The sequence below is a fragment of the Falco naumanni genome, chromosome 3 (genome assembly GCF_017639655.2).
Source record: "Falco naumanni isolate bFalNau1 chromosome 3, bFalNau1.pat, whole genome shotgun sequence".
NCBI classification, from domain to species: domain Eukaryota; kingdom Metazoa; phylum Chordata; class Aves; order Falconiformes; family Falconidae; genus Falco; species Falco naumanni.
In genome coordinates this window covers 103,922,848-103,949,713 of record NC_054056.1, presented here as the reverse complement: position 1 = coordinate 103,949,713, position 26,866 = coordinate 103,922,848, and the positions used below count along the sequence as shown (strand labels likewise).

The 26,866-nt window shown below is 43.0% G+C and overlaps 1 protein-coding gene across 2 annotated transcripts; it reads left to right on the top strand.

Moving 5' to 3' along the window:
* Positions 1–330: 330 nt before the first annotated feature.
* On the top strand, positions 331–25,892 carry ANXA13 (annexin A13). 2 transcript variants are annotated; one of them, XM_040588780.1, is made up of 12 exons: positions 332–401; positions 2,117–2,191; positions 14,160–14,238; positions 16,508–16,602; positions 18,248–18,418; positions 19,065–19,098; positions 19,187–19,266; positions 21,002–21,070; positions 21,279–21,380; positions 23,366–23,441; positions 24,270–24,382; positions 25,555–25,892. In XM_040588780.1, exons 1-12 carry the CDS (start codon positions 387–389, stop codon positions 25,672–25,674), a joined length of 1,029 nt encoding a protein of 342 aa, XP_040444714.1. In that variant the 5' UTR covers positions 332–386; the 3' UTR covers positions 25,675–25,892. The 2 variants fall into 2 exon arrangements, with proteins under 2 accessions (XP_040444715.1, XP_040444714.1); XM_040588781.1 differs by lacking the exon at positions 2,117–2,191 and having other exon boundaries at positions 331–401.
* Positions 25,893–26,866: the final 974 nt, after the last annotated feature.

Genomic DNA, 26,866 nt, shown 5'->3' with positions numbered 1-26,866 from the left:
AATTCTTCAGAGGAGCATCCTTCCTTCTAACCTGTTTGGAAAGCTCATGTTGGGCACCACCATATGTTTTGAATCATTGTAATAACAATTAGATAAATAAGTATGTACAATCTTGAGGCTTATATTGTGAAATCCTGATTTTCCTTGGAGAAACCAGCCAGCTCCATGACCCAACAGGATGTGATATTAGATAATAAAGCCAGCATGTAACTAGGAATACACCCCACCTCAAAATGGCTAGTATTTAAATAATGTTAGAAGTTATTGATTAACCCGGGGTTGGGTAGGGTTTAGCTGCTCTAATAAAAGTTGACTACTCAGTCTGTATGCTTGCTTTATTGAAGTGCAGAAGAGTTGCATCTTCTACACACTCAGGCTAAGCAAAAATGGGCAGTTCACATGTAAGTAGTTATTTAATTTGGATTGTCAAGAATGCATCAATTTTCTGGTTTTATTTTTGACAATTTTCACTTTAAATGACATTAATACAGCTGCAAATGAAGATTTAATCTTGAAATCTACTTTAAGCGTGGGTGGGAAACTTGCATGTAGCTGGTAACATCGCTTAATTGCAGTCCATGAATAATGAAACTATTACTGTAGCACACTGGTTCTGAGTGTTTTAGTGCTCATTGCGGCTTAGTTAAAAAGGGCAGCGCTTTAATTTTGAGAAAAAGAAATTATGTATAGGATGTTGGGAGAAAACTAAATGTAAGTACTTTAGCAAATTTGTACTGGAACATTCTGAACACTAAAATAATTCCCTGAAGATGTATGAAAAAATTCCTGTCCCAAAGGCCAACACTTTCAAAAACTGGCTGTTTATCACTGAATAGTAGTGTAATAGTAGAATCTCAAAATGTGGTGCTCACAGAAGGGCCTGAGGAAAAAAAAAAGGTGTCAGGTTTTACACATCAAATTACCATATGAGTTTTGACTGAGACAATTTTGGCTAACATTTAGGTGTTTAATAATAAATATCTAAATCTGCATAAAGATACTTAACCTCAAAGCAACCTGATTGTCGAAAGTTTGTGTGTGGTAGCTGCGAGTGATTGGTCCTTCTGAAAGCTGAGTAGCTTGTGCTGAAGAAGTTGGGGGGTTTTAGCCTCAGTTTTAAAATTCATGGATAAAAGGCAGTATTTATTCAGCAGTGCATGAGTGAATGGTGAAACCCTGCAGTTTCACAGTATATATCAATAGAAGACAGCTTGTTTACTGATACAGGCTAATGTTGCATTAGTTCCTCTAAGATTTATATTATTTTATTATGTGACTATTTTTTTAATTCAAATTCAGCAAGGTTTTGAGAGATGCCAAGCATCTGCTGCTTTCGAACCAGCTCGTCAGGACATTTTCTTTGGCAGATTGAGCAAGAGAGCCTGTGCCATTCACACAAAGCTCCAGCTACTAAGTCAAGGAGCATTTTGTCTCCCTGTGGAAGGGTGGATGGTCCCATCTCCACACCATCCTTTTCTGGACTGGCTGCTTGCATAAGGAGAGAGGAGCAAGCAGTTCAGCAACCTGTCTTTGCCTAGGGAACAAGACTAAGAAGGCTCCTGCCACAGCCCCACGTGTCCACATAAGCACACATTGCAGGGTTGTCAGCAGGCACCTCCTGAGGGTCCTGACCCTGGAGAGCCTTTCACTGGGCAGTTCACTGAATGCAGTGTAGAGCAGGCATATGCAATTTAGGTTTAAGCTAGCCAGCTGACTTCTGTCTGTGGCAAGAGAGATCACAGCACTGCATCTCAGGCAGGTTTAGCAGTTGTATGAGCTCCACACTGGTCCATACTACACCCTGGATGTAGGTGCAGCACACCAGAGCTGGGCTGTAAGCTTCAGTGGAAAGAGGTGTGAGCCCACATTGGAAGAGAATTCCATGATTCAGCCCGTGACTTATCTGGGAATTGCATCATTCTGTTTGTCCCTAGAAATTACAAGTTATCTTGGAGAAATGCCTACATCTGTATCAGAGAACCGCTTCTGGAATAGCCTTGAAAATACTAAGATCTTAACCAAGCTTTTCAGCTGCAGTTTGTTCTTTTTCCTAATCTCCTGTTTTGCAACCGTAGGTTCATGAGTGTCTTACGTCTTGTGTTTTTTAAACCTCCAGAGCAAGTCTTACAGACTCACAGAGGATATACGGAAACCAGCCATAGGGACTACCAGTTTGTCAGCAGATGAGCCAGTAAGCACTTTATTTACGAAGGATGAAAGGGGCACCGTGGTCTTGCAGCACCTGTTGCTGTGGTTTGTGGTGGCTTTGGGAGGCACTGCAGTGCACAAAGGCAACTCCACCTTTGAGGTCCATCTCAGCACTAGAAAGCTGGGTAAAACTGGGTTGTTTCGTTCTGTTGAATGCTGCATCTTTCCAAAATCTTATCTGCTTTGAAATTTCAGAAGTGAAAAATTTTTGAATAGCCCAAATTCTGCTAGGAGAAATATAGAATGAATCATCTGTGTCAAATGAGATATTTTATTTAGTTAAATGGATTTAGGTTTTAATTATATTTTTTTAAAATGTCATGATTAAATGAAGTTTTCACTGAAAGCTAAGCATTGTTCAAAGAAAAGGTTCCATTACATGGATGTTAAAATGGAACTTTTCAGCTATATCAAAATGTCTCATTTTAGAATGGAGCTTTTATCAAAATTAATATGTTGCTGAACATGTTAATTTGATCAAAAGTACCAAATTTTACTGAAAAAATACGCTTTCAGCAAAAAAATTCTAACTAGCCCTAAAGTGTACTTTTGTCTTAGAAACCAAACTCCCAGTCAAGATCTGCACCCCATGCAACGTTACAGCTCCAAATCTGCATATTTCCACATGCTTTTTTCTCTCCGAACTCGATCCAGTCCCTTTTTCTACAATCAAACAAAGTTTTTGACTGCACATCCTTAGAGATTTAAAGTTGCTAGTTACTTTCTCTGTTTGCGGCCTTGCATCAAGCTTATCTGTACTGCTGCTGTCTTCAAAATCACCAGAAGTGGAATAAATCCACCTGAAAATCTGAATAGCTGCTCTGCTGTAAGCAAGGTGCTTTGGGGGCAGTTTGGGAAAAGCAGCAATGGTTCTGATGGTATGCTGGTTTGAAAAGTTTGATGGATTTTGACTTTTGTGTTAATTGTGTAATTGGTTTTTTACCTTCTGTCTCTCAAGAATCCAAGACGACTCTTTGTGCATTATTCCGGTGTTCTCTGTGATGTTTGTGACCTGAATTAATCTAGTGGGTGGGCAAGTTCTGTGTTTGTAATTTAAACCACTTTTTGAGGTTCTCTGGGATGTCCTTGAGTTTCATCTTCTGATTGTAAAGCAGCCCAAACCTTCTGCCAGGGAAGACTCTGTAATGTGAGAAGGGGGTGGCAGGTTGTTGTGAGCCAGATGGTTGGGGAACCTGAAGGTAAAAAAGTAAGTATAACATGAAGAACATACCTGCCTGAGGAGTCCTCTTGGGCATAAGCTCACAGACATCACGAGGACCTCTGTGTTGCCTATGGACATTTCTATCCTTGTAGAAATGTTCCCTTAGTACAAGTACTACTTACCACAGCATGATTTTATTATCTCATGACAAAGCTCAACAATAGCTATTTGTTGCTTCCCCTGACAGACCAATATTCAGGGACAGTCGATTCTTGTTCAGTCCCTGGCCGTAAGCCCACAGTCAGCAGGAGACAGAGATACTTTCTTGTTCAGCCACCCAACACTGGGGAAGAACTGTGGCAAATTCTTTTCATTTCCATGGTCCCCTTTTATCCAGGATATTTGCTGTTCCTTTTAGGTCTGTCCTGTGAGTGCAGCCGTGGTAGATGTTAACAAGCATCTACCCATGAAAAATGTATGATGCATTTGTGGCAAAAAAAAAATAATCTATCTGAAGCATCAAAGGGTCATTACATTTATGTTTTACATAATGTAAATAGGTCAAACAACTATGTTTTGCAAAAACATAAAAAAATTCCAAAATACTCGGACTCTAAAGCTCTTCTTTGTATACAACAGTTTTAGCATATTCTATCAAGTTCTGTTGTTACTATCTAGAAAAATTACTCTGCCTCTGTTGTTAACCGTGACTACTAACAGAAGCAATAGACTGATTACTGCTGCTGTAGGTGACTCAGGGAGTATCCCAAGACTTCCTCCACCCTGTGAGGTGGAAAAGAGTCTGACACAGAAGTCTCCAAGTTTGGTAGACACAGTTGGCTGTCAGACACTAAACAGGTAATGTCCGTATAGTAACAGCCCTTCTATGTGTCTATGTATGTATGGTTGGTGTTCAGATAATGCATCTTGCAGAGGAATGTTTTAAAATGAACCAAGGGGAGAAGTGTGTAATCTTGGGGCTTCCCTGATGGGGTGCAACATCCTTCAGGTTCTTCTACTTTTAAATAATTGAGCTTTAAAATACATGAAAGAGTCATCATCATGTTTCCAAAGATTGTGTTCATGTATTTCAGCCCTGCATAGGTGTACTTAAGTCATGTTAACTTTCATGCTGGCATACGCAAGAATTTATTTCAGTTCCATCCATGTTAACTTACCAGTACTCATCACAAGTCTTAATTGACGTAATGAGCGTAAAATTTTTAGTAAGACAGAACATTTTAGCTGTCTCTGTATCAGCATGCAAGACAGAGATTTGGTATCTCAGCTGAAAAAAGAGGCAGAATATGGCAGTTTCCAATCATTTTAGCTATCATTACCCCTAATGGCCCAGCATACAAAGTGTTTGCCAACCAGGCATTAAGGTCAATAAAACTAAAGTAGTCAAGTCCACCCCCAGCATAAAGAGAATTATTCCAGACTTGAAATTTCAGGTTTGTCCTAGGGGAAGAAAGCCATTAAGTATTAAAAGGAAGTGATGTGAGGCATGACTCATGACTAAACAGAGGCGTGGTGTCTCTGGAGAATCCTAGCATCCTTTGCTGCCTTGGCTTCAGCTGCAACACCAGGGGAGTCAGGTTCCTGTCAGCCCTGTGTCACCTCTGCCAGCCCCATGCAGGTGCTGGGTGCTCTGGCACATCTCCAGGTTGTCTGTGTTTAAGTATCTGGATTGAACCCTCTAGAAATAAAAGCTGCAGGTTTGCAGCTTTGGCATTTCCACTGGTAGCCAGCTCTTGATCTTCAAAGCAATCTGCGTTAAGGAGTTCCACCAGCCACAGGAAGGTTTGGACACATTAAAGCCAGACAGTTTAAAATTCAGCCATGAGAGAACCCCCCCAAAACTTATTTTTTCTCTTAATCGTGAACTTCTCTGTCATCGTAATGAGTGTGAATAAACTGAGTGGATAAAAATTTAGCCATAAGGTAGTATGAGGTGATACATTAACAGCCACTTAGAAACAGGAGGGGCATAGTAAGAGAGAGAGATGGTTTTAATTTTCCAGTTTAAATAACTGTCAGAGCAATTACCTGCACTGTTGCCACATGTTTCTAATAGGAAAAAGTAAATACAACTAATTCTATTAGGATCTTGTTATCACTGTAGTTTTAGTCTCAGTTGTAGAAAAAGTTATTTGTACCTCTCAATTGGAAAGAGTCACCGAGTCATTGCAAAGGCCATTGAGTAATGAAATCTAATCTACATGATTTACATATATTGTAATATGCAGTAGTTATATATATAATACATATATATAAATGAAGTCATCTAGAAATTGCTTTGTTCCTGATAGCAACAAACTGTCAGCAATAAGCTGGCCCGACAGCGCATGTTGCTGTTGTGCAGCTGTTAGACCTAAAACAGCCGTAAGGATTTGGGAGAGTGACAGCCTGCCTGGCAGATGGCGGATGGCATTCGGAGATGCTGATACCATTCTCTGAGCAGTCAACAAGAAGGCAGCTGGCAATATTCCAGTTACATGTTGTGGTTTACTGAGAAAATTGCTCAAACAAAAATGACAGGTACATCTTACAAAACAGCAGAGGAAGAAACCTTGCAGTCAAAAGGACACATAGTCCTTAAGGTACCACTTTGCTGGTTGGCATATGTCAAAAAAGGTGTTTAGCAACCCCACCTTTTTATTACCATAGCACAAACTCTGGTGCTTGGTGACACTGCCCCACTTCCAACATGCTGCTGCTGTTCACTTCTGGGTTTTTTTTTAGATGCTAGCACCCATCTACTCTGTCCCATATGCTAAAAGGCTTTACGTTTCACATAAATTCCTACCTGAATAATTGAGACCAATTATTTGAATTTCACTGAAGAAGAGCTTGCAGAAGAACATCTTGCTTTGATGCAAGGATGATAGGCAATGGTGAACCCATCATGCACCAGTGACCAGATATCCTCACCCCTGAACAGCCTTTCCCAATTAGATGAGACCTGACCTTGCCTACCAGTAATTGCTCTTTGCTTCTTTTGCTTCTCCATTATATTAGAGCTCTCTATTATTTGGAAGTCTTTCTCATGGAAGTACCTATACACTGAAATGAAATGGGCTTTATCTGCTTTTCTGCCCTTTCCGATTGATGGTCTGGAGCTTTCTGAACAAATCCCACTTTTATTCCCCAGGAACACTGACAGCCCTGTGGCAGGCTGGCTGACACAGCCAAGAGCAGGTCTGTGCCAGCGTCCCAGGGCTTTCCCTCCACAGAGAGCAGCCACAGGTTGCTGGGCCCCATTGCCAGCCTCATCCATCCCATGGCAAAGCCAAAGGCTCCCAGTGGAGGGGCGATCCTCTGCCTGCTGACACCGAGAGCTCTCCTGCCCACAGCTTAGACGTGTGATACATGTCTCCAGGCTCTTTGCCATGGGTGAGGGAGGGATGCTGCTTGACTAGCAGATTGGGTGCTACCTCTGAAATGGCTTCTCCTCCCCTCTGTTGGTGTTCGTTCCAGCCTCAGCTGCATTTTTCACTGGTAGAAGCAGGAAGATATATTTTCTATTAGGAATGCATGGGTTTCAAATAGGGTGACATTATTATAGAAATATAATATACCTTATATAGCAGGAGGAGGCTGTGACTGTTCTTGTTATGCTCATACCTTCTGCAATGATCCACAAATTGACCCAGGTCAAAAGGGCCTAAGGAGGCATTTACAACAGGGCGAAAAAAATATCTGTATAACTGGCAACCTTTGTTTTAGTAAATCAGTAAATCAGACTATTGATGAAGTAGGGATGTATCATCATGTTTTCAATCCATGCTTTGGAAGTAGATCAGAATCGAAATATATCAGCCTACTCCCATATTTGTTCTTGTGTTTTATTCTTAACACATGGAAATGCTTGAAAATGAGTAATGAGATTTGGGCTGTCATTAAGACTGTCCCTTTGGGTGGGAGTTCAGCGTTTGTTCTGCTAACAGGATGTCATGCACACAAAGTGTTACGTACTAGAAGACACAAACCACAGGATCTAAGATAACATGCCCTTTCTTTTTATCCTATCCAGTACTGTTAGTCTAGTTAACCTTAGATTCCAGTTGCGTTATAGCTTATTGAAGGCTTCTGCCAGGATAAATAATTAATCTGGAGTGTATGTGTGTTGATAAAAAATTAATCACATAGGTGCTGATTTGCCAAAAGCTGTCTTCCATGATCCTAGTATAATAGATACAATTTAACTAATGAGATAAACACCCCAGTCCTTTCATTTATTATGCTAACAAGGCGACTAGATGGTTTGGGACATTTCTTGGCAGACAGAGAAATTGCATTTTCCCCACCACACAAAAGAGAAATACAGAAAACAATAGAACCGGAAGGCACTTTGAGATGTCAGCTCACTTATCCTTTGCCTACAGCAAGATCAGCTCTGCCCAAACCAGTCCTGACAGCTCTGGCAGTGCTGAGCTGGAGAACTGGTTCATTAGTTGGAGATGAGGCTCCCCAAAGGTCTTTGAACTGATGACCCAGTGACTGCGCACAGTGAGAACTGCAAAATCTCAACAGGTTCCACAGCTTCCTATCTGTGATGGGTTTTCAATTGTTTTGGCTTGTCTGTCTGTTTTTCTGGCATTCCTGTGCTCACCTTTGGGATATTATGGATTGTCTGGGGCTTGGCTTCCTAAAGAAACTGGATGCATGACACTGCTGTATGTATTTCTCTGTTACCCTAGCTAAAAATATTTGAAGCCACTGGACAATTTTCAGATTTTACCAGCAGGGTGTTAGTCTCAAAGTTCTTAGTGCCTGTTACATTTCTTGAAAATCTTGAGAAGAGAGAGACTGTATTAGAAGTCTGCTGAACAAAAGACAGAGGCATGAGCTCAACCCTTGTAAGACACCAGAGAATCCACACAGCGATGGGCCATTATGCCTCTGCCCATCACAGGAATTGCTTCAGCTGCAGTAGGTGGTAGAGGCACCAAAATCAGCCAGACAGGAGATATAAATCTGTGGGAAACTGACACTCACCTGCTTGGTAGAAAGGAAAGCTCAGAGTGTTACACATGGAACTGGTTTATGTCATTCTTTTTAAAACCTTGGGTTTCTCAATGCATTTTTGTGAACATGATTACGTATACGTGAAGAATAAGGAAACTGGTGAAATAGGTGTGGCACGATTCTGTTGCCTACCTCCAGTAACCACTGGTATGCTCTCAGGTATGTGAGACATCCACACCGGGCTGACGGAGGCAGGTCCCACAGGACACTGCTCATTTTTGACAGGCAGCAGCCAGCTTACCCTGGGGCATCTCTAACAGCAACAGATACCTACATTTAGACAACTGAATACAGCCCTAATTTTTATTCCAGACCACACTGATTTGCAGGAGTCAGTGCCGGAAAGAGCACGAGTCCGTCTGCCCTTTCTATGTGCAGCCATTTTGAGATTTAATATTTTTTTTTTTTGTTAAGCCAAAGAAAAATGAAAACAGCAACCAAAGAGAAGCTTGAAATTAGGCATGCACTGAATAAAGCACATTAAGCGGATCTGGCAAAAATGAAGACTGGGGCAGGCACTCAACATCCCTGGATCAATCCAGCCCTTTCTAGAGCTCTGCCCATAGCTATTAGACCTGCTCTTGTCAGCAGCCACGCTTCTGCTGGCGCTTGCTAGAAGGGTCTGTGTCTGCATCTCTCAATGTACATTATCAGCATCGATCTGCGTGAGAGCTGCAGTGGGTGAGCACTGTCAGCAGCATCCCGAGCAGCTACCCTTTCTGTTGTTTTGACAGTACTCCTCCAGAAACCTCTGTTCCTGAGCATGGTTGCGCCATCTGCTTGAAATGATGGAAATGGAAAAATAGCTGTGATTGCTCAGCTGTATTATCCGCTATTTTCAAGTAGGGCACGTTCTCTCTCTTTTGCAATACAGGAAGCTACCTGGCATGCTTGGTAGTGTTTCTTCTTTTCTTGTCTACTGACATATAAGCACTTTGTATCTACTGCAAGCTTGATTGTATTCGGCTCAAGGAAGATACTAGACTTAGTCTTCAGAAATGTCTGTGATGTATTGCAACACCCCACCAATTCTAACTACTGATGCCTTGAATCCACCAGAGCTCTTATTCCCCCTGCCACCCCCCACCCCACCCCCACCCCCCATCGCCACTATGCCTTTCTTGGTTTTGCTAACCCTTTTGTTAAACTGTTTATTTGTGCACCGTAAGGGCTCCATGTGCTGAACTAGCAAAGAACAGTCTCCAAATGCTGCTATAAGCATTGCAAACCATCTTCAACCATAAATTTATCTTACATCTCCTTAAAGTCAAATTTAATTTACAGCAGGAAAAAACTGCTTTCTGTGCTTCACAACAATGTAGAAGCGTTAGTTTTAGATCAGTTATAATCTATACAGTGTAACAAAAATAAGTCTGTGGCAATTCTAGCCAAAGCTGCAAGAGGAAATGATTGTTGTTTAAAATATGCTTAAGTGAAGCAAAAACTCTTCAAGCTAAGGAACACTGTAGGCAGAAAAAACAAGTAGACATAGGCCATGAATTCAGCCAGGCTGGAAGTTAAAAAGAGGATTTCTTACCACCAGAACTCTGATGACACTAATTAATATAGAGGTATTGGAGAGAAATGTGGAAGAATATGAAGTAACTGAGTAGATGGAGCTGGACTAATTTATGAAAGCAAGTTCCCTTACATCCTATGTCCAGCTGCAACATTTGTATGCAATCTGTCCACCTGATGTTCCAGACTGCACATCATGCTGTCACCTAAACTGCTGTAACACTTGTAAATCATTAGTTACTCAAATTAAACTTAGAACCTAACTCTAAAACAAGAACTATATTAAAGTGATTCTGCCCATATTTTTAAAATAAAAATGCCTAAAACTTACAAATGGTATTAAACACCCATTTCTTTCGCCATTTATCCCTTGCAGGAAAATCCACCTCTCCAAACCTGCAGCTTTCCCTCTCCTGCGCAGAAAGGCTGCATCAGTGGGCAAGGTCAAGGCTGGGACCTAGCCAGTGGTGGATTTTAACCAGAGCTTTCCAAATAACTCAGGAATTGGCCTTGACAGTCATTTACCCAGAGTATCAGGTTTCCCATCTATAAAGCTGATGCTGGGATTACACACAGTACTATAAGAATGATATCCCCGAGGTGCATCTTTTAATGTTTTACAGTGATTTATTTGTAGATGGAGGCTTTAGCAGAGCTGACTCAACAGTGCTGCTTTGAAACAAACATGTCCTGAACATCATTAAGAAACAGGCCTTCCTTCTCTCCCGCATGATTTTCCCCTTGAAAAGAAATACGTATCTTTATGAATCCTCATAAATCCACAATGTTATTTCAGTCGCCGGTGCTACTATTTTCCTGCCTGTTGCAACTGTGCTACACACAAACACAACAGCTACGACAAGTTGCACCTAGGAGTTAGGGACTCATTAAAACCTGAGTGTAACTGACCACCCATCAAGGCATAAGGGAGCAAACCACTCTCCCAAAGTCCTGTAATGACATTACGGGGACCCGGTGCATCTGTGGTAGGGTTGAGGCGGTGGGAGCTGCAGAGGCGGCAGCATTAACATGACGAGAGCGATACCCACAGCCCAGCACTGCTGGTGGTAAGGTAAGGCAAACCAGCTTCTTGCTTTTGGGTGTTTGTGTAGGTGTTTCTGTCCAGGCTGAATGATTGAAAAGTGGGGGCAAATGCCAGACAAAGCCTTTTTCCTCTCACTCCTCACCAGTACATCTTCTGTCCCAGGTCATGAGGAAATGAGTGTGGAGTAACAGTTCTCAACTCATTGTTGGAGCCAATTTGGGGGCTATAGTAAGTTGCAAGTTAGAATAGCACTTGGATACTACAAAGTAGTCAAATCTATGCATTTGATATGTTAGCATTTCTATCTGGATTTTGTGCTCCAGAATTGTCCCTTTTTTGGCTGTTTTTTCAGCTGTTTCCCTGGTCCTCACCCTCACAAAGAAATGTTTTGCAAACAACCCTAGAACAACTTCCGTACCGGCTGCCTAACAAAGACAGCAGGATCAACCATACTAGTGGCATGAACATCATCTGAAAAGCATACTAACGCTATAGAGCCAAAATGACATCTTAATGCCACCATCATGTACTCCATTCAGATATTGTACCCCGTTCCAACTAAGAGCATTCCACATGCATCAGGGGAAAGGCAGGGATACTGTCTCTCCATCTTATGCTGTCTTTTGGGATTGCTCCAGGGTGCGTGATACAGATGCAAGAAGTAATTAGGAGTGCATTATGCAACGCAGTCCTAACTGACAGCACTACCAATCCTACGTTAAAGTATGGACTGAAGTGTCTGAAAACATTTTGCATGTTAAATTTGGTATTATTGAGAGGGGAAAACTATACTGGCACCACAAGCTGCTGTCTGCAGGACACGCTCAGCTGAGCAGGCAGCCAAGCATACTCCTGAATGCTACACCATGATGTTCATTGAATCCGCCACGCACTGAGCAGCACCTAGACCATGCTCCTTGTGGCAACACTGTGCCCGTATGACTCTCCAGCAGAGGCCCTTTATGCGTGCAGCATTTGCATCCTGGGTCTGTATATCCAGAATAAACCTCCATGGTATTGTGGGATCCCATTATTCCGTTCCCCCACGCTCATCACCGAGTCTGGTTAGCTGTCGTTTGCTTTGGTGTTACAGAGAACAGAGGTGAATTTTATTCTCACAGGAATGAAAACGAGGATGTACCAGTCAGAAAAGAAGAAAGAAATTAAAGCTGCTTAATTTTCAAGCATGTTGTGCAAAAAAGCTTTCTTTTGTACATGATTCCATCAAAGGAGAAGCACATACACCCTATCATAATAGAAAAAAGTGAATGCAATTCATTTTGGATAAAGACAGTGATCAGTGCCTCGGTTTCCTAACTTTGTACTTTCACCTTTCCTTTTTGACAAAAGTTCTGGGACATCTGAAGATAATTAAATAAAATCTCCCACTAGAAAATATTAGTTACTTATATGCATCTATTTCCACCTTGTTTGAAAGGTTTAGAGAAGTGTGTTTGTGTCAGAGCATACAGTAGGTTACACATTTACAAGCAACATTTGTGATATTGATATGGCAATGAAAGTGTTACCTTGTGCTGTAGAGACCAAGAGGAATTATTGTGTTATTGTACCTTACTAATTGCTATTGTTGTCAAAATAACTTCCAGTTTCAGTGAGCTGGCTGCACTACATGCAGCTACCATTAGCAATAAGTTGTACCCTAGCTGCTAACTGCATGAGAAAAGCCAGGTACCTAAATGGTCTTCAGTCTGTCACAAAGGTGCATCGGTAAAGCAGTGTAGGGACTGGATTTGGGTTTTCTCCTTGAGAAAAGACCCTTTGGCTTTTGACAGAGGACTCCTTTGTCCAGAGATGTAGCTCTTCCACCAGTGAATCACAGCATGAAACTTCTGAAGAATACCAACAAACTTCCAGGTTGTAGCTATACATGTAAATAAAAAGGTTGTTCTCCGGCCAGATGGATGCATGGCAGAGCATGGCCCACAGCTGTATGGCTAAATTATTTTTATCCCACAAGCAGAACAATCCTGTACCTCCTGTATTTCAGGAATCATCTCTGCCCTGTGCTATCCCCAAAGACAAGGAGATTAATCAGCCTTTTAGCCTCTTCTGCTCTTCAGTAGGCTGGTGGCATTTTCAAAAGGGCTTAATAGTAGACTGCCATACTCTGGGGTGTCACAACACTTAATTTAGTGGAAAGCAGAGTGCCATGCCCTGGAGCTAACAGTGTAACAATTAAGTTAACACCTTAATTAACAGTGGTGGTGCCAGTGCTTGGCAGCCCTGCAAAGCAACTAGCCTGATCGACATGTTGCTATTTGAATGGAAATGCCAAAGTACCTGCGGTGCCCACTTCGACCCCCCAAGTCCATGCTGTGGATACAGCTCTACTTGATTTAGGAGCCTAAGACCTATTTTCAGGTATTCTTTTAGAGCTTAGGCTTTTAAAAGATCTGATTCATGATTCTGATTACAGGTGTTGCAAATGTTGCTGACCTCCTGGTCTCAGATACTTCTATCCTTGTCCGAGAAACAGCAGAATAGAGGATGTACCAGCATTTCAGACCTTGTGATTCACAGCTTGCCAAATTAGTAGCCACTGTTTACATTGATATGTCAGGCTGTAAACTTTTGTTGTGGCTGTGGACTTTGAGTTATTATCCCCCATGGATTTAGCTCAAGGCAACCACATGTAGTATTTTGCCAAAATATAAAATGCACCAGCTTTATCACATTATGTATGTCCAATTATCTTGTTTGCAGGAATGCATCGCCGCAAGAAAGGTTTGCAGGACCAGTTTTTATTCAGCTGATTGGGATTGTAAAGGCTCCTATCTAACAAACGTACTGCAGAGACAGAGCCTGGTTCTGTATGCATCTGATTAAGGCATTTATATTGGCCTGTTATTAAAACAGTACAAACAAATGATATTACATCTCCATGAAGGTGCCTAGTATGGAGTTACTACCTTTAAATTATTTGAATAAGCCTGAACTGGCAGAACAATGTTATATAGGATTGGCACTGTGTGTCATGTGGTGACAGCTATTTGAGGAACCATTCTAGGCGCCCTAGTGATAGAAACAGTATTTCAGCAAAGCCCAGTGTGAACTTCTCTTAAACCAGTGAATGGTTTAGATGGTGAGAACAAAGATCAAGCAAGAACCTGACCCAGACTGCTGTCGTTCAGTGAGACTAATGCAAAATTGTTTCCCCTGTGCCTGTTTTCCTAGTCAACCAATAAACGCCATCATCATGGTTTTGATGCAGACCAAGATGCCAAGAAACTACATAGCGCCTGCAAAGGAGCAGGTAAGAAACCTCCTGAGTTTTATACAAAGGACATTTCAATATTAGAAAGACGTATACATAAACTTAGGGCAAAACAGCTGTTCCAACAAGTTTCAGGTAATCTTTATGCTTTGTCACTGACTCAAAGAATATGCACACCCACAAAGTTTTATATGAATAAGATAAATGTGAAGGGAAGCCAGCTTGTTTCTCAAAAACTAGTAAGGTCGAGTTTGTTAATTGCTTGGCTCCAGGGGATTGGGATAAACATGATATTTTCTCCCTGCGATAGGAACATCAAGCTACCAAGACTGATATGACAGTCATGGGGTCCAGCTATTCCAGTCAGACTAAGGTCATGGTTATATGTCCTTTCTCAGGCCTTCAAGGACCAGTAAAAAACATCACCACCTCCAAATGTTCATCAAAGCCCACTGCAGCTCCATCAGCTGAAAGGAATACACAGTGCTTTCAATCTGCATCAGTGATTCTTAACCAAAAATACTGCCCCCCACCATCTTCTAAGGTAGTTTGAAGTAAGCTGGCTGACTGTGCACTGGCAGGAACGAGGAATGCACAGTGTTCATGGGATCCTCAGGTCCATGGAAGTGACAATGTCCAGCAGAGGGAGAGCAGCCAGGCAGCACACAAGAGCAATAAGTTATTAATTCACTCCAGGTATTTGCACAGTAAACATGTATTTAAACATTTCTTTCTGGTATAGCACTGACATTCAGAATCAGCTACTTATGTGCTGAATTTTAGGAACTGTTCCTATCCTATCAACTCAGCCCCCTCAAGAGAGTTCCCCAGAGGACTCTCCTACTGACAGTTTAACCCCTCATTGCCAGATAGGAGAAAAGGTAGCTTTTCCTTCTGAAATTGGACCGTGCCTTCTGCCTCTATTCTAAGCAGGAAAAATTGGACCAGATGCCTTAAACTTGCCCTGTATGTACTTGGTGGTGATAGGCAGGGGTGAAAATGCATCAGCTGCTGCTGAATGCCAATATCATTTGTATTTTTATCCTTTGTACTGGTAGCTCTTTGGAAGGCCTTGTTGGTCCCTGCTCCCAAGAACCTGTGATGAGGCACAGCACAAAGCCCAGTATGTGGATGCAACAGATGGAAGAGCACAAGGAGAGCATGGGGCAGCGTCCACCAGCAATGACATGCATGCATCAGCAGACCTGGCATGGATGCCTTTGCTCTGCCATCTAAACCCTTTATGCACCGCAGGCATTTTGGCAATGCCCATCACATGCAGGGTCATAGGTCTCTCCTGATACACATTCCCCATTTCAATACTCGTCTTGAAAAAATAATGCCTGAGGCAGGCTGCTGGCCCTTGGGTGGAAGGGTACTAGGGCACGTGTGTGAATGCAATAGCTACTCTAAGGTGTCTTTTGGGCATCCAAGTAACATCACTGTGGCCCTGTTCCACAAACATAACAAATGCCTTCCAGCAGCTTTATTTAGTGCAAACATCTGTTTATAAGGCTGACAGCAAGAAAAGTACAAGAACAAAGCCATCGCCTTTAGAAAGCTGCTTCCATCCATTGCGTAAGTTACAGCCCCAAGCTGCCCAAGGGCTTTCCTATGGAGTGTGCTCCGTGTGCAGTTCTCCTGCGGGTTCCCGGGAGATGCAGCTGCTGTGGTGCCTGTCACCGGGGCACCCCATGCTCCTCCTTCACTCTCACTTACTTTTGCCAAGCACAACGGCATCAGCAGAGACTCAGACCATAAAGGCCAGTTCCTGCTCCTCTTCCTGACTCTGCTTAGCACAAGGCACAACCCATTTTGTACGGGCTGTACATTCAGGCGGTGGGATAATGAAGCTGTTTTAAACACATCCTCACCTGCCCCAGCCTCTCACCCCACGCTGTTTGTCCTGTTGTGCCGGCACAAGTGTTTGTGCACTTAGTGCACAAGCTGGTGGGTGATCCCTCAGGACTACTCAAACAAGCGTTGCTACCAAAAACGTGTATGTCAGCCTGCCGGTGCTGGCATAACCCTGATTTTGGGAGCAGTGCCTGACCTTCTCAAACAGGAGAATGAGTTGCCCTGGTAAAATCTGAGTGGCACGGGATGGTGAACTTTTATATTATGGTCTGATCATTGTAGCTGATTACAATTAAATATATCCGCAAAAGAACCTTAGGTGCTACAAATCATAAAGTTGGCATCAGTGGGGATATACGTATAGCAATTTTTTTCTCTTTAGACATCACATTTTCTATCCTTTGCATTAGATCCACGATTAAGTAATTGCTATGTGCAACTTCTTTTACAGGAACCAATGAAAAGAAAATTATTGAAGTCTTGTCGAGTCGAACATCAGAGCAGAGACAACAAATAAAACAGAAGTACAAAACTCTGTATAATAAGGTATTTCAATATAAATGGCCCCTGTTTCAAACTGCATGCCTGCTAGAAATATAGCCTACAGGCCTCTACTTCTGAAAAGAACAAGGGCACAGTGGATTTCAGGAGGACACCAGTTATTCAGCAATTTATTTTATCTCCTAAAATACAGATTATATTTCTAATCTTAGCCTCAGAGTCTTCTTGAGTTCAGCCTCAACCAGATCAGAGCGTTTTAATCAAAGCTGGGAGAGCTAGAAAATAATTCATAACTGAAATAAAAAAAATATTTCAGCTTGTGTTCATCTTCAGCACATTCAGAAAAAGGAATCGATGTAAAAGGGAAATTTTAAGTCAGAATCCCTCTTAGACCAGATGCAAATTCAGAGGAACTGTTTGATCTTACATCATGATATTTTTGTTGAGTTTAGTAGATGTAGTATTGATTTCTTCCAGCGATGAAGTAAAGTAAGTAAACTTCTTGTAAAACTAAGAAGTCTCACTGGGGACTTGATTTCTGGAGGAGGAAACGTAGACTGCCTTAATGATTTTGCATGTAAGAAAAATAAATCTTCCAATATATTATTTAGGTGCAAAGCGGACTCCTTCAGAGCTTATCATTACATTGGTATTTTCTTAAGGTCTGCTTGCTCATTAGTCATTAATGAATATTAATAAGACAGGCAGCACTGAACCTGAAATCCTTCTGTAAGTAGAACTTACAGCAAGCATGATAAAGATTTTGGTTACGTAAATACTATTAATTTAGTTCTATAATGAGGATAAAGAAAAAAAAGTCATTAGAAATGAGCAAGTGCCGCGAGACATCCCGGTCACAATGGCACGTAGCAACCCTTCTCGCTTGCTTGGGAAGCCTGAATCCCTCGGGAAGGAGCCGCAAGCTGTGCCGTTTCGCTCTGTCGCTGCTCCAGGCAGCAGCAAGGCTCGTGGCACACGTGCGGAAACTGCTCCAACACCCATGTCAATCTGGCTCGAATAAACCGAGTGTTCACTCGGGGTTGTGTAAGAGGGTATTTAAGAACAATAGATTTAGAGCTGGGCTTTGTTGTTCTGAACTTGTCAAGTGCTTCCCATGCTACAGGAAATGTTGACTGGAGGTAGGGCTTCAAATGGATTATCAGCAGGCAGCCTTCCAGTGTACATACTCCAGGGTCTTACTACGTTTTGAATTAAGTAGATCAGAAGGTTGATTTTTTTTTTTTTATTATTTTGTTGTTGTTGTTGGAAAAAATGCTGACTGCTTGGCACCAAAGCACTTTGTAAAAATTTGTTGGTTTTTCCAGTAAGAAGAGAAGTTTAATAAGTTTGATCCCTTCTGTTGCAGCTCGAAGCAGGAAGTTTCAGTGTGAAGTCTCCTCCTGTTAAGTTTTTAAAAACACTAGTTTGCATTTATTTAAACAAGAGTCAAAACTGGACTGATATGAGCTGGTATTTGAAGATGGGACAATCATTTCATTCAATCCCAAACAAAAATTTTTAGGGAATTTATTTTGCAAAAAAGAAGTCTACGTATTTAAAGTCTTTTTTATGTTTTTGTCCCTTTCTGGTACAGAAGAAGCTTTGAAATTGTGAAATTCCCTGAAACAAATTAAGAAACCCTCTAATCTCACCTCAGCTTTTGCACTAACCCTTCCAACTCTCCCCTCAGGATCTGGTAGAGGACCTGAAGGGAGACTTGAGTGGGAATTTCGAAATGGCTGTGCTGGCTCTGCTGGACCTGCCCTGCGAGTATGAGGCCCGGGAGCTTCAGAAGGCGATGAAGGGTGCTGGGACGGATGAGTCGCTGCTGATTGAGATTCTCTGCACACGAAACAATAAGGTTGGGACGCCGTGCATGACCTTCCTTAGGTAGCAGGGCAAAGAGCTAGCCAGGAGCATTCCCCACCCCCCCACCCCCCCCCCCGGGAGGAGGAGGAGGAGGAGGGATCAGACCAGCTCCCACAGCTGAAATGCTTGTTGTCAGTGGTTGCAGCGGTAAGGTTGTCATACCAGGGCTGAAACTCTTGGAGGAGTTAAGAGCAATAGAATTCAAATTTCTTCCTTCGTGGCGCTGATGAAGAGAAATCCCCGGGTGCCTGTTAGAGGCAGCTTTGGCACTGCTCTGACTGTTCAGAGGTGGCTCCCACCAGCTATGGGAACGAGATCCTCTTCAAAAGGCCCTTTAGCTAACACTAAAAACCAAGTGAAACCAGAGGGATGCCTGCATGAGTCAGGCATCCCTTGAAATGCTGTCCTGAACAGGGATGGGTTTGAGTTGTGGGTCTGCACCACACTGGGTCCCAGCACCGGCGGGGAATGGGAATTCAGCTTCTGCCATCCCCACGCCTGCTACACCTCATGCAAACACGGTCATGGCACTGACTTACTGGGGGGTTGTTTGCTTGTTTATTTATTAACTAATTGAATTTGTATTTGTTATTTCTAAGTGTTTTTTCCTTATTTATTTATTTTATTTATTTGCCTAGGAAATTGTAAACATAAAGGAGGCATATAAACGGCGTAAGTAGTATTGTCCTTCAAATGCCTTCATTTAAAACCTTTATCACTGGGCGAACCCTCACGGATTTTTTTTCTTTTTTCTCCATAGTCTTTGATAGGGATCTAGAGTCTGATGTTAAAAGTGACACAAGTGGCTCCCTACAGAAGATATTAGTCACTGTGCTCGAGGTAAGGCTGGTGGGGGCTTTCCTTTTATGCAGTTGCCTGACTGAAGTATTTAGTTTTCTCTACCCTGAGTAATCATAATAAATATTAGCTTGTATTTATAATAAAGTAATTACAATATGTGATATAATAATGAGGTAATCATCATAAGCAAAAGGCATTCTTCAGTATAAGAGCCTTCTATATCTATAGCCTTTTAATATATACAATTTTAATTTCTAAAATCAGAAGTAATTTTATAAATTCTGATACTTTGAAGACAATAGCATTGTTTTATCATTATTTATGCCATGGTAATGGCTAGAATACCCATTCAAGGGCATGGTTACATTATGCTGAATTCTGCCCCAAACCAACAAAATCTAATTTCCATCTCAGCTGAGGATTTTACAGTTCAGATAGATCCAGAACAATAAAGAAAGAGATTGCTGTTCTATTTATTTTCCATTCACCAAAAATGCATATTTTCCATTAGAACACACTTTATTTTGAACCACCTGCATGAAATAAAGAAGAAAATTAATATTTTCATAAAGACATTTATGAATATATATATTCATAACTAAGAATGATAACTAAGAAGAATCAGATCACACCTAGAAATGCAGCATGGTAGCCAGTCTGGTCAGACAGCCCTGAGAAATTACAAGATTAAATAAACAGAAGACGCTTTGAAGACCTAACAGTCACATCACTAAATACATCACAGTTAGATTCCCATTCTGGAAAGCATTGTCACAGCTCTTCAACCACTTAGGGTATATTTTCAGGAGTGGTAAATACATATTATTCATAGATTTTTTTTCATAGATTAGTCCTTCATAATTTCTACCAGGAATTACAGTGTTAGTGAATGGTCAGAGTATATAGGTTAGCCAGGAAGATATCTTGCAGTTATCAGGGCATCATCAGCACGATGAAAACCATCAGCACTTCACCACAAGTACTGGGAGCCATTTTGCAGTAGCTGTATAACAGATAAACCAGTTTGTGGTTTGAGCCCAGGGTGCTGTACGTACCCAGCAGCTCAGCCCTCAAGGGGTGAAAGCCCAAGGCCGTGTTGGGGCCATCTTGCCCCAGCTCTGCCTGCAGATCTCAGCCCCATTCCCACCCCAGCTTCTGGCCACGCACGCAACCACTTGCCACCAGTGGAAAAATAGCAGCAAAAAGTGGCAGAAAGCAGAACCAAAGAAGAAGCCAGGTGGGAAGAGATCTCTGGAGCTACTCTAGTCCAGCCCTCCTCAAAGCAAGCGTAACTCCAAACTCAGATCAGGTTTTCCTCTGATTTTGTTTTCTGCTCTGGACACATGCTGGCTGGGGGAGGGAGCAGGAGCACCTATGGTATGGCAAAGAGTCTGGGGACAAGGGGGACCAGCGGGTCACCCTGCTGCAGGGTATGGTCTAATGCTGTGCAGCTGCCCACCCCTGAGAGTCCCTTCCTGCTCCAGAGGCATCAGGGTTACAATCTCATCAGGGTCCCAGCACATAGCGAAGAAACGTGGGAGATAAACCCTACCATCCAGGCTGAAGTCAGCAAAACCAGAGGCTGTAGTAAACGTGTTCAAAGCTGCACCACCAAGTCCCACCGTGCCCCGTTACGAGACATCTGTCAGCAGATGGCAGCAAAACTATAACCAAAATATTTGTCAGGGCCACGGGCTGACCACCTTCCTTTCCACTATGAAACCTAACCTGCGCTTGGTCTGGTTTTTTCACGGTCATGTCCTTTTTTCTCTAGGCAACCCGAGACGAGACCCAACAGGTCAATGCAGAGCTCGCTGAGCAAGATGCCACAGATCTGTACAAAGTAAGTGCAATTGTGGAGAAATCCTCATTTGCCCCGTGCTGTCTTGGGGGTGGCTAAACACACCATGCACAGGGGCCACGGCAGTGGAAGGTGAGCAAGGGGGGCACAGGCTGGAGCTTGGTGGATCAAGAGCTCTGGCTGACTTTTTGTCTTTAACAGTAAAGACAAATAAACAAGTGTTTCGAAAAAATAACATGTAATCTTTCAGGCAGGAGAAGGCCGCTGGGGAACAGAGGAGCTGGCTTTCAACGTGGTCTTAGCAAAGAGAAGCTACAGTCAGCTGAGAGCTACTTTTCAAGCGTACCAAAAGGTGAGTTATTCTCTTCTGCGATGTGGGTCGCATAGGGCCTGGCATGAGTTTGCAGACCCTACAACAACATGTAGACCAGGCCATCCTTTCTTTGCCATTTTAAAACTTCTTCAGTGCTTTAAGAATCTCGGAAAACATTCTTATTCATCTGGATCCTGATCTTACGGAAATAGGGGATAAAAGCTATATTTGCTGCCGCTGAAGAACCTATTCCCCTTCATAACCTACAAAACATCCAGCCAAATAAATGTCATGGTGTCATTTCCCTCCCATAGCTGCACGATGGTGGGTGTCCCCACTCCTGCAGGAGAACCAGCAAAGGGACAGGTTTAAAAACTCCTGCCCTGAAGCAGAGTTTTGCTTTTCTAGTCTTTTCCTCTATTTCTCCAAGGCAGAGCCTGGCAAGGTCTCTCCTCCAGATCCCACTGCTTCACACGCTCATTGTGGCTGGGCAGAGGCACATCTACAGCCTCTTCCTTTCCACCCACGCTGGGCAGACAGCCTGTGCCGGTACTTTGCTGCACTCTCTGTCTCTGAACATAAGGCAAAGTAGGCAGCGGGATCCTGGCCGTTTGGTACTTCTCCCTGTGTCACCCACCAGGGACATTTTACACATGCCTGGGCCTGGAGGTGACCCCCACTGAGATGCCTCACCTGGAAATGGCCTGAGAAAGTCAAAGCAATGGGAGATTCAAGGTCCTTCTCCTGACAGTGAGGTGGAAGCTCAGCAGTGACATTTATTCTCAGGAGAAGGTCCCCCCTCCAGCCTCTGGCTCACAGTCCCGAAATTCCCTAGAATAACTCTGAGTTCACCAGAAAACTGTAACCCTAGGCACTGAAGATGAAAAAAGCTCCAGTCAAGGCCATATTTCAGCGTCAGCATAATAAGGAGCCCATAGCTGGAAAAATGTTGGCAGCTTCATCCAAGTTTTGGTTTGTTGTTGGCAGGAGAACAAACCCAGTCGCTGACTGAGGCTCTCTCCCTTGGAGTGGCTCAAACCCTGGGGGTTCAGTTAAATGCTCCGATAGCCAAGCTACCTTGGCTTTTTGATTCCGAAAGCCAAGCAGATCAGGTTGCCCAAACCGATCCACCACATCCTGCCTGGCTGTACTTAAGCAGAAGTGCGTCAAGATAAGAGCTGTGCAGACTTCAGTCCCCCTCTGCAGTTGGAAAGTTAAATAGAGCCTATTCATCTATTATCTATTATATGTTATCTATTATCTATTATATATTGTATATTACATATTATATATTATATGATATATATTAATAAAGCCTAAATAGAGCTACAAGGTACCCTACAAGGGTAGCTTTGTACACACATGGTCTCCCAGCTCTGACCTAAAAGTCCACTTAAGTCTTCCACGCGGGGCCATCCTGACAGACAAAACAGAGCAAAGTAAAAGCCTTTGAGGTTCGTGGAGTTCATAAATCAGGATCAACTCTGTTTTGAAGTGTCAGTCTGTTTTTTCCCTTTCCTACAGAATAATACCAAAACTTAGGAACAACTGCAGTGCTTGTAAACTTTCCCTGGGAAGCCAAAGACAATAAGTAACAAAACTTCATAGAGCTGGGAAAGCTCCAAAAATTATCATATTTGTGTGAGAGCCATCCAGAGCCTTTGATAGAGGGATTAGGGGAAGCTCAAGCAGTTTCTCCTGACTAGGGGTCACTCAAAAAGAAGCTGCATCTTCTTTGTCCTAGAAGCCCTCAGATAGCAGTGCAACTGCTTGATGTAGGTTATCCATCTCTTAACCACTGCAGCTTTACTTGGCTCCATGGACCTTCTTCTCTTCTTAGTGGACCTGTGAGCACTTGCACCAGAAGAGAACTTCATTTGGCCTTGAATTACTCCCTGGGAAAGGCTCTAAAGGATCTGAACTGTTTTTTTGCCATTGGATCCTAAATCTGATGCTGGTTTTATGACAGTGGGATTACATGTACAGACAGCAGCTCTTATAGCTCCTTTTTGTTGTCCTCATAGGTGTGTGGGAAGGATATAGAAGAATCCATTAAAAGTGAAACATCTGGAGATCTGGAGAAGGCTTATCTCACTCTTGGTAAAGAAAAAAAAAAAAAAAAAAGGTGTCAAGAGCTTTCTTTTCTAGTTCTTGCCATCATCTGACATTGGTTTTTGGGTGTCTGTGTATAGCCTGGCAGCAGCCATCAAGATAGCCCTAAAGTGAGCCGGGAAGAGAAGAGACAGTTTTCAGTAGCAATTTGGACTCCTTGGTATTAGAAACAAAATTTGCTAAACACAGCTCCTCTCCATGCAGCTAAACTTTTTGCCCTCTAACACAGATTGCTCACCTCAAAGCTGCCCCTGAGGCCATGGCTGTTGGTAGCTTCCAGTGGATGCCTGGGCATCATCAGAACTGTGCTATCCAGCCACCACAAAAATGTACAGTGACCTCAACAGCAATTTAGCACTGGGGATGACTGTGACTGGTGTTTAAGCCTGTGCCCTGGCTCTGGTTAACTTGCTGGTATAGCTGTTATCCATCTGGGTCTGGGCTCTCCCAAATCTTGTTCTTGTGAGCTGCGGAGTGAGCATCGGAATAGATGGGGAAAAAGGAACCCCAGAGGGGCAAATGTTCATTCTCCTCAATTTCATTTTCACTGTGGAATGGCAGAGTGCTCATGCTGATAATTCACGGTGTGACATGCTTTCCCAGTGGAGAACTGTACATCCCATTCAACCTCCAAGACTTCTCCTTGCATACTGATAGGAGACCAGTCACAGAATGAAAGCCCCACTAGCTCACAAGTCTGAGCGTAAACCCTAGAGAGTTTCCTTTATTTCTTCCTTGTTTATTTCCTTCTCCTTGAAGGTGTATTGCAAAATGTCAAGATACAAGTATAATGAAATCTCTTCCTGTTCTCTCTAGTGAGCTGTGCCAAAGACTGCCCAGGTTACTTCGCTACACTTCTGCATAACTCAATGAAAGGAGGTGGGACTGACGAAAAGACCTTGATCCGCATCCTTGTGACCAGGGCTGAGGTAGGGAACCCTGTGACCTGTAATACCTCACATCAGCTGTGGGAGGAATATAAATGTAGAGGATATGGAGTGAGTCCTGGTGGATCATGTGCTCAGTCAACCCACTTCAGCTCAACAACATTGGTGGTCACGCTCTTTCAATATTGCATCTATTTAGTTTTCAAAAGAACTAAACCAGAAAGCATGCAGGCAATTTCAAGTGGAGTCAACTATACCTGGTTAAAACTAACCCACAGGGAGGTCTGGCCCCGTTAGGATGTGTAAAAGTAAATCCCTAGTTAAGTAATGATAAAGCAGCAGTTCCCAAATTGAGATTTGTTTATAAACATATGTTGCAAATTCTCTCTGATTCCAGATGGGAAAAACAGATGGGAAGGAGGGAAGACAAATAAAGAGCCAAAGAAGATAATTGCCATTTTAAAAAGCACAAAACTACACAAGGCATTTGAGATCTTAAACACAGTCTTTAAGTCTTCCTTCCTTGTAAGCTGTGTAGGTTGTAACCCCAGGACTGTTTCAGTCTTGACAAAGAGGAGGAGTCGTTCACAGAGAGAAGAGCATATTTCTCTATGGTCTGCAGTGCGAGAAATTAGGCTCCAGGGTAGTCTCTCTCTTAAGCCGTGGTCCAATCATGGTAACATTTACAACCCAAAGTGATAGAGATCAGACCAACGGGTGCCTTTTCACAGGAAAGCTTGAGACAAGGCATTTAATTCTCCCCCTGTAGTAACCAGAAAATTACTTCTGTGGGTGGAACAAAACTCTCTTTTAGCCACAGTCCTGGAAGTGCCTTTGTCCTTGCTTGCCACCATGGAGCAGCCTCAGGAGGTCTCAGCAACCCGTTTGAGTTTGTCCGGTCCCAAGGCTATGCCTTCACAGCACTGCTGAGCACCGGGCAGAGATGGCCCTGGTCACCCCAGCACAGCTCTCCACACAGGCCCGTACCCCTCTTTGCAGCTAGCATCCCCTCACCACACCATCAGACATGGGCTTACCTCAAATCCAAAAGTTAAGCTGAAAGTCCTCCCAAGATTTTTAGATCTGCTTTCTCCTCTCCTCCTCCCACTGGGTGCGATGGGCTTTAGATCAGATCCCAGGGGTCCCAGTAGAGGCAGGGCATATCACTCAAAGTACATCCCGTGCTTCTAAAGAGGTTCTTGGTGTCTCCTTAGAGTGACCTGCCAGCAATACAAGAGAAGTTCCAACAAATGTACAAGAAGTCGTTAGCTGAAGCTGTCCGATCGGATACCTCTGGGGACTTCAGAAAGTTGCTGCTGGCTCTTTTGCACTAAAAAGCCATCAAGAATGAAGAGGCATGCTGAGCAGCCACCTCTTGATTAGTTTCCAAAATAGCATCCAAAAAATGTGGCATTAGCACAAAGAAAAAAAATCCAATTTATTTTCTTTCCAGCTGGGAAATGTGTTGCCAAGTAATGCTGGACATGAGGTTTATGTTATGGCTATCTCGCCAAATGTCCTTAAGCAATAAAGACATGTTAAAAAATCTAAATCTAAATTGACCTCTTTGTGTTTGGGTATGTGGAAGAATCTTCTGTTATTATTTCTTCTGGGTAGATTTTCTGTCTTTCTGTCATTCTGAAGATTATCCCTGTTCTTTCCCCAATTCTATGGGTGCTATGTCATGCCGTTACAGTCCTGCCAAGGGAAAATGGACAGTAATTTCTTCTCAGCCCATTATCACAGCTTTTTAAACAACCTGAGGGCTGTGAATTAATGATTTAATTCAGGCCCTGATTAAAATCCTCCTATCAGCTGGGAAGGCCGGAGTGATTTCCCTGTCTGTGAGTTGCCCTCTCAACATAGTGACCTCCTAAGTTATCCCGTGAAGGATATAAGGACTTGTGGTCCCCATTGGCACCAAATCCTGGAATATGGTGCAGAAGCATAGCTGGGGACGAGATGGGGATTTGTGAGGTGGATCTGCCAGGCAGGGAAATGAGGTTCCCACTGAGGCAGGCATGGGCCTCAGGACAGCTGCACAGTCTCCATCCTTGGAGGTTTCCAAGATCTGACTGGATAAAGCCCTGAGCAAGCTGGTCTGATCTCATGGCTCACCCCCACCAGAATTCCTCCCTGATTTACCCTAAAATGCTGTAATTGTATGAGAGAAGATATGGATGAAAAATAACATGACAGGGCCTGATAAATAAGAAGAGAGAAAGAGTCTGGGTCAAGAAGTCGGGCTTGCGAGCATTTCCCTGCATCTGCCCCCTTCCTTCTTTTGAGTGCACTGCTCTGCAAGGGGAAGGGCGTTTCGGGCCTAGATCCTCTGAGGTCTGATGGCTGGTGGCCATCATACTTATGACCACGGTTGATTTTCCCATTGAAAATAATATTTCTGAAGCACTGGACCTGTTTCTCTCTGCTTGTATCAACGTCACAGCAGTCGTACCTGGCTGTCTAGTTACAGTCTGTAAAGATGAGGCAAAATAAATGGGAGATGAGAAAGGTGGAAGGCTTTTA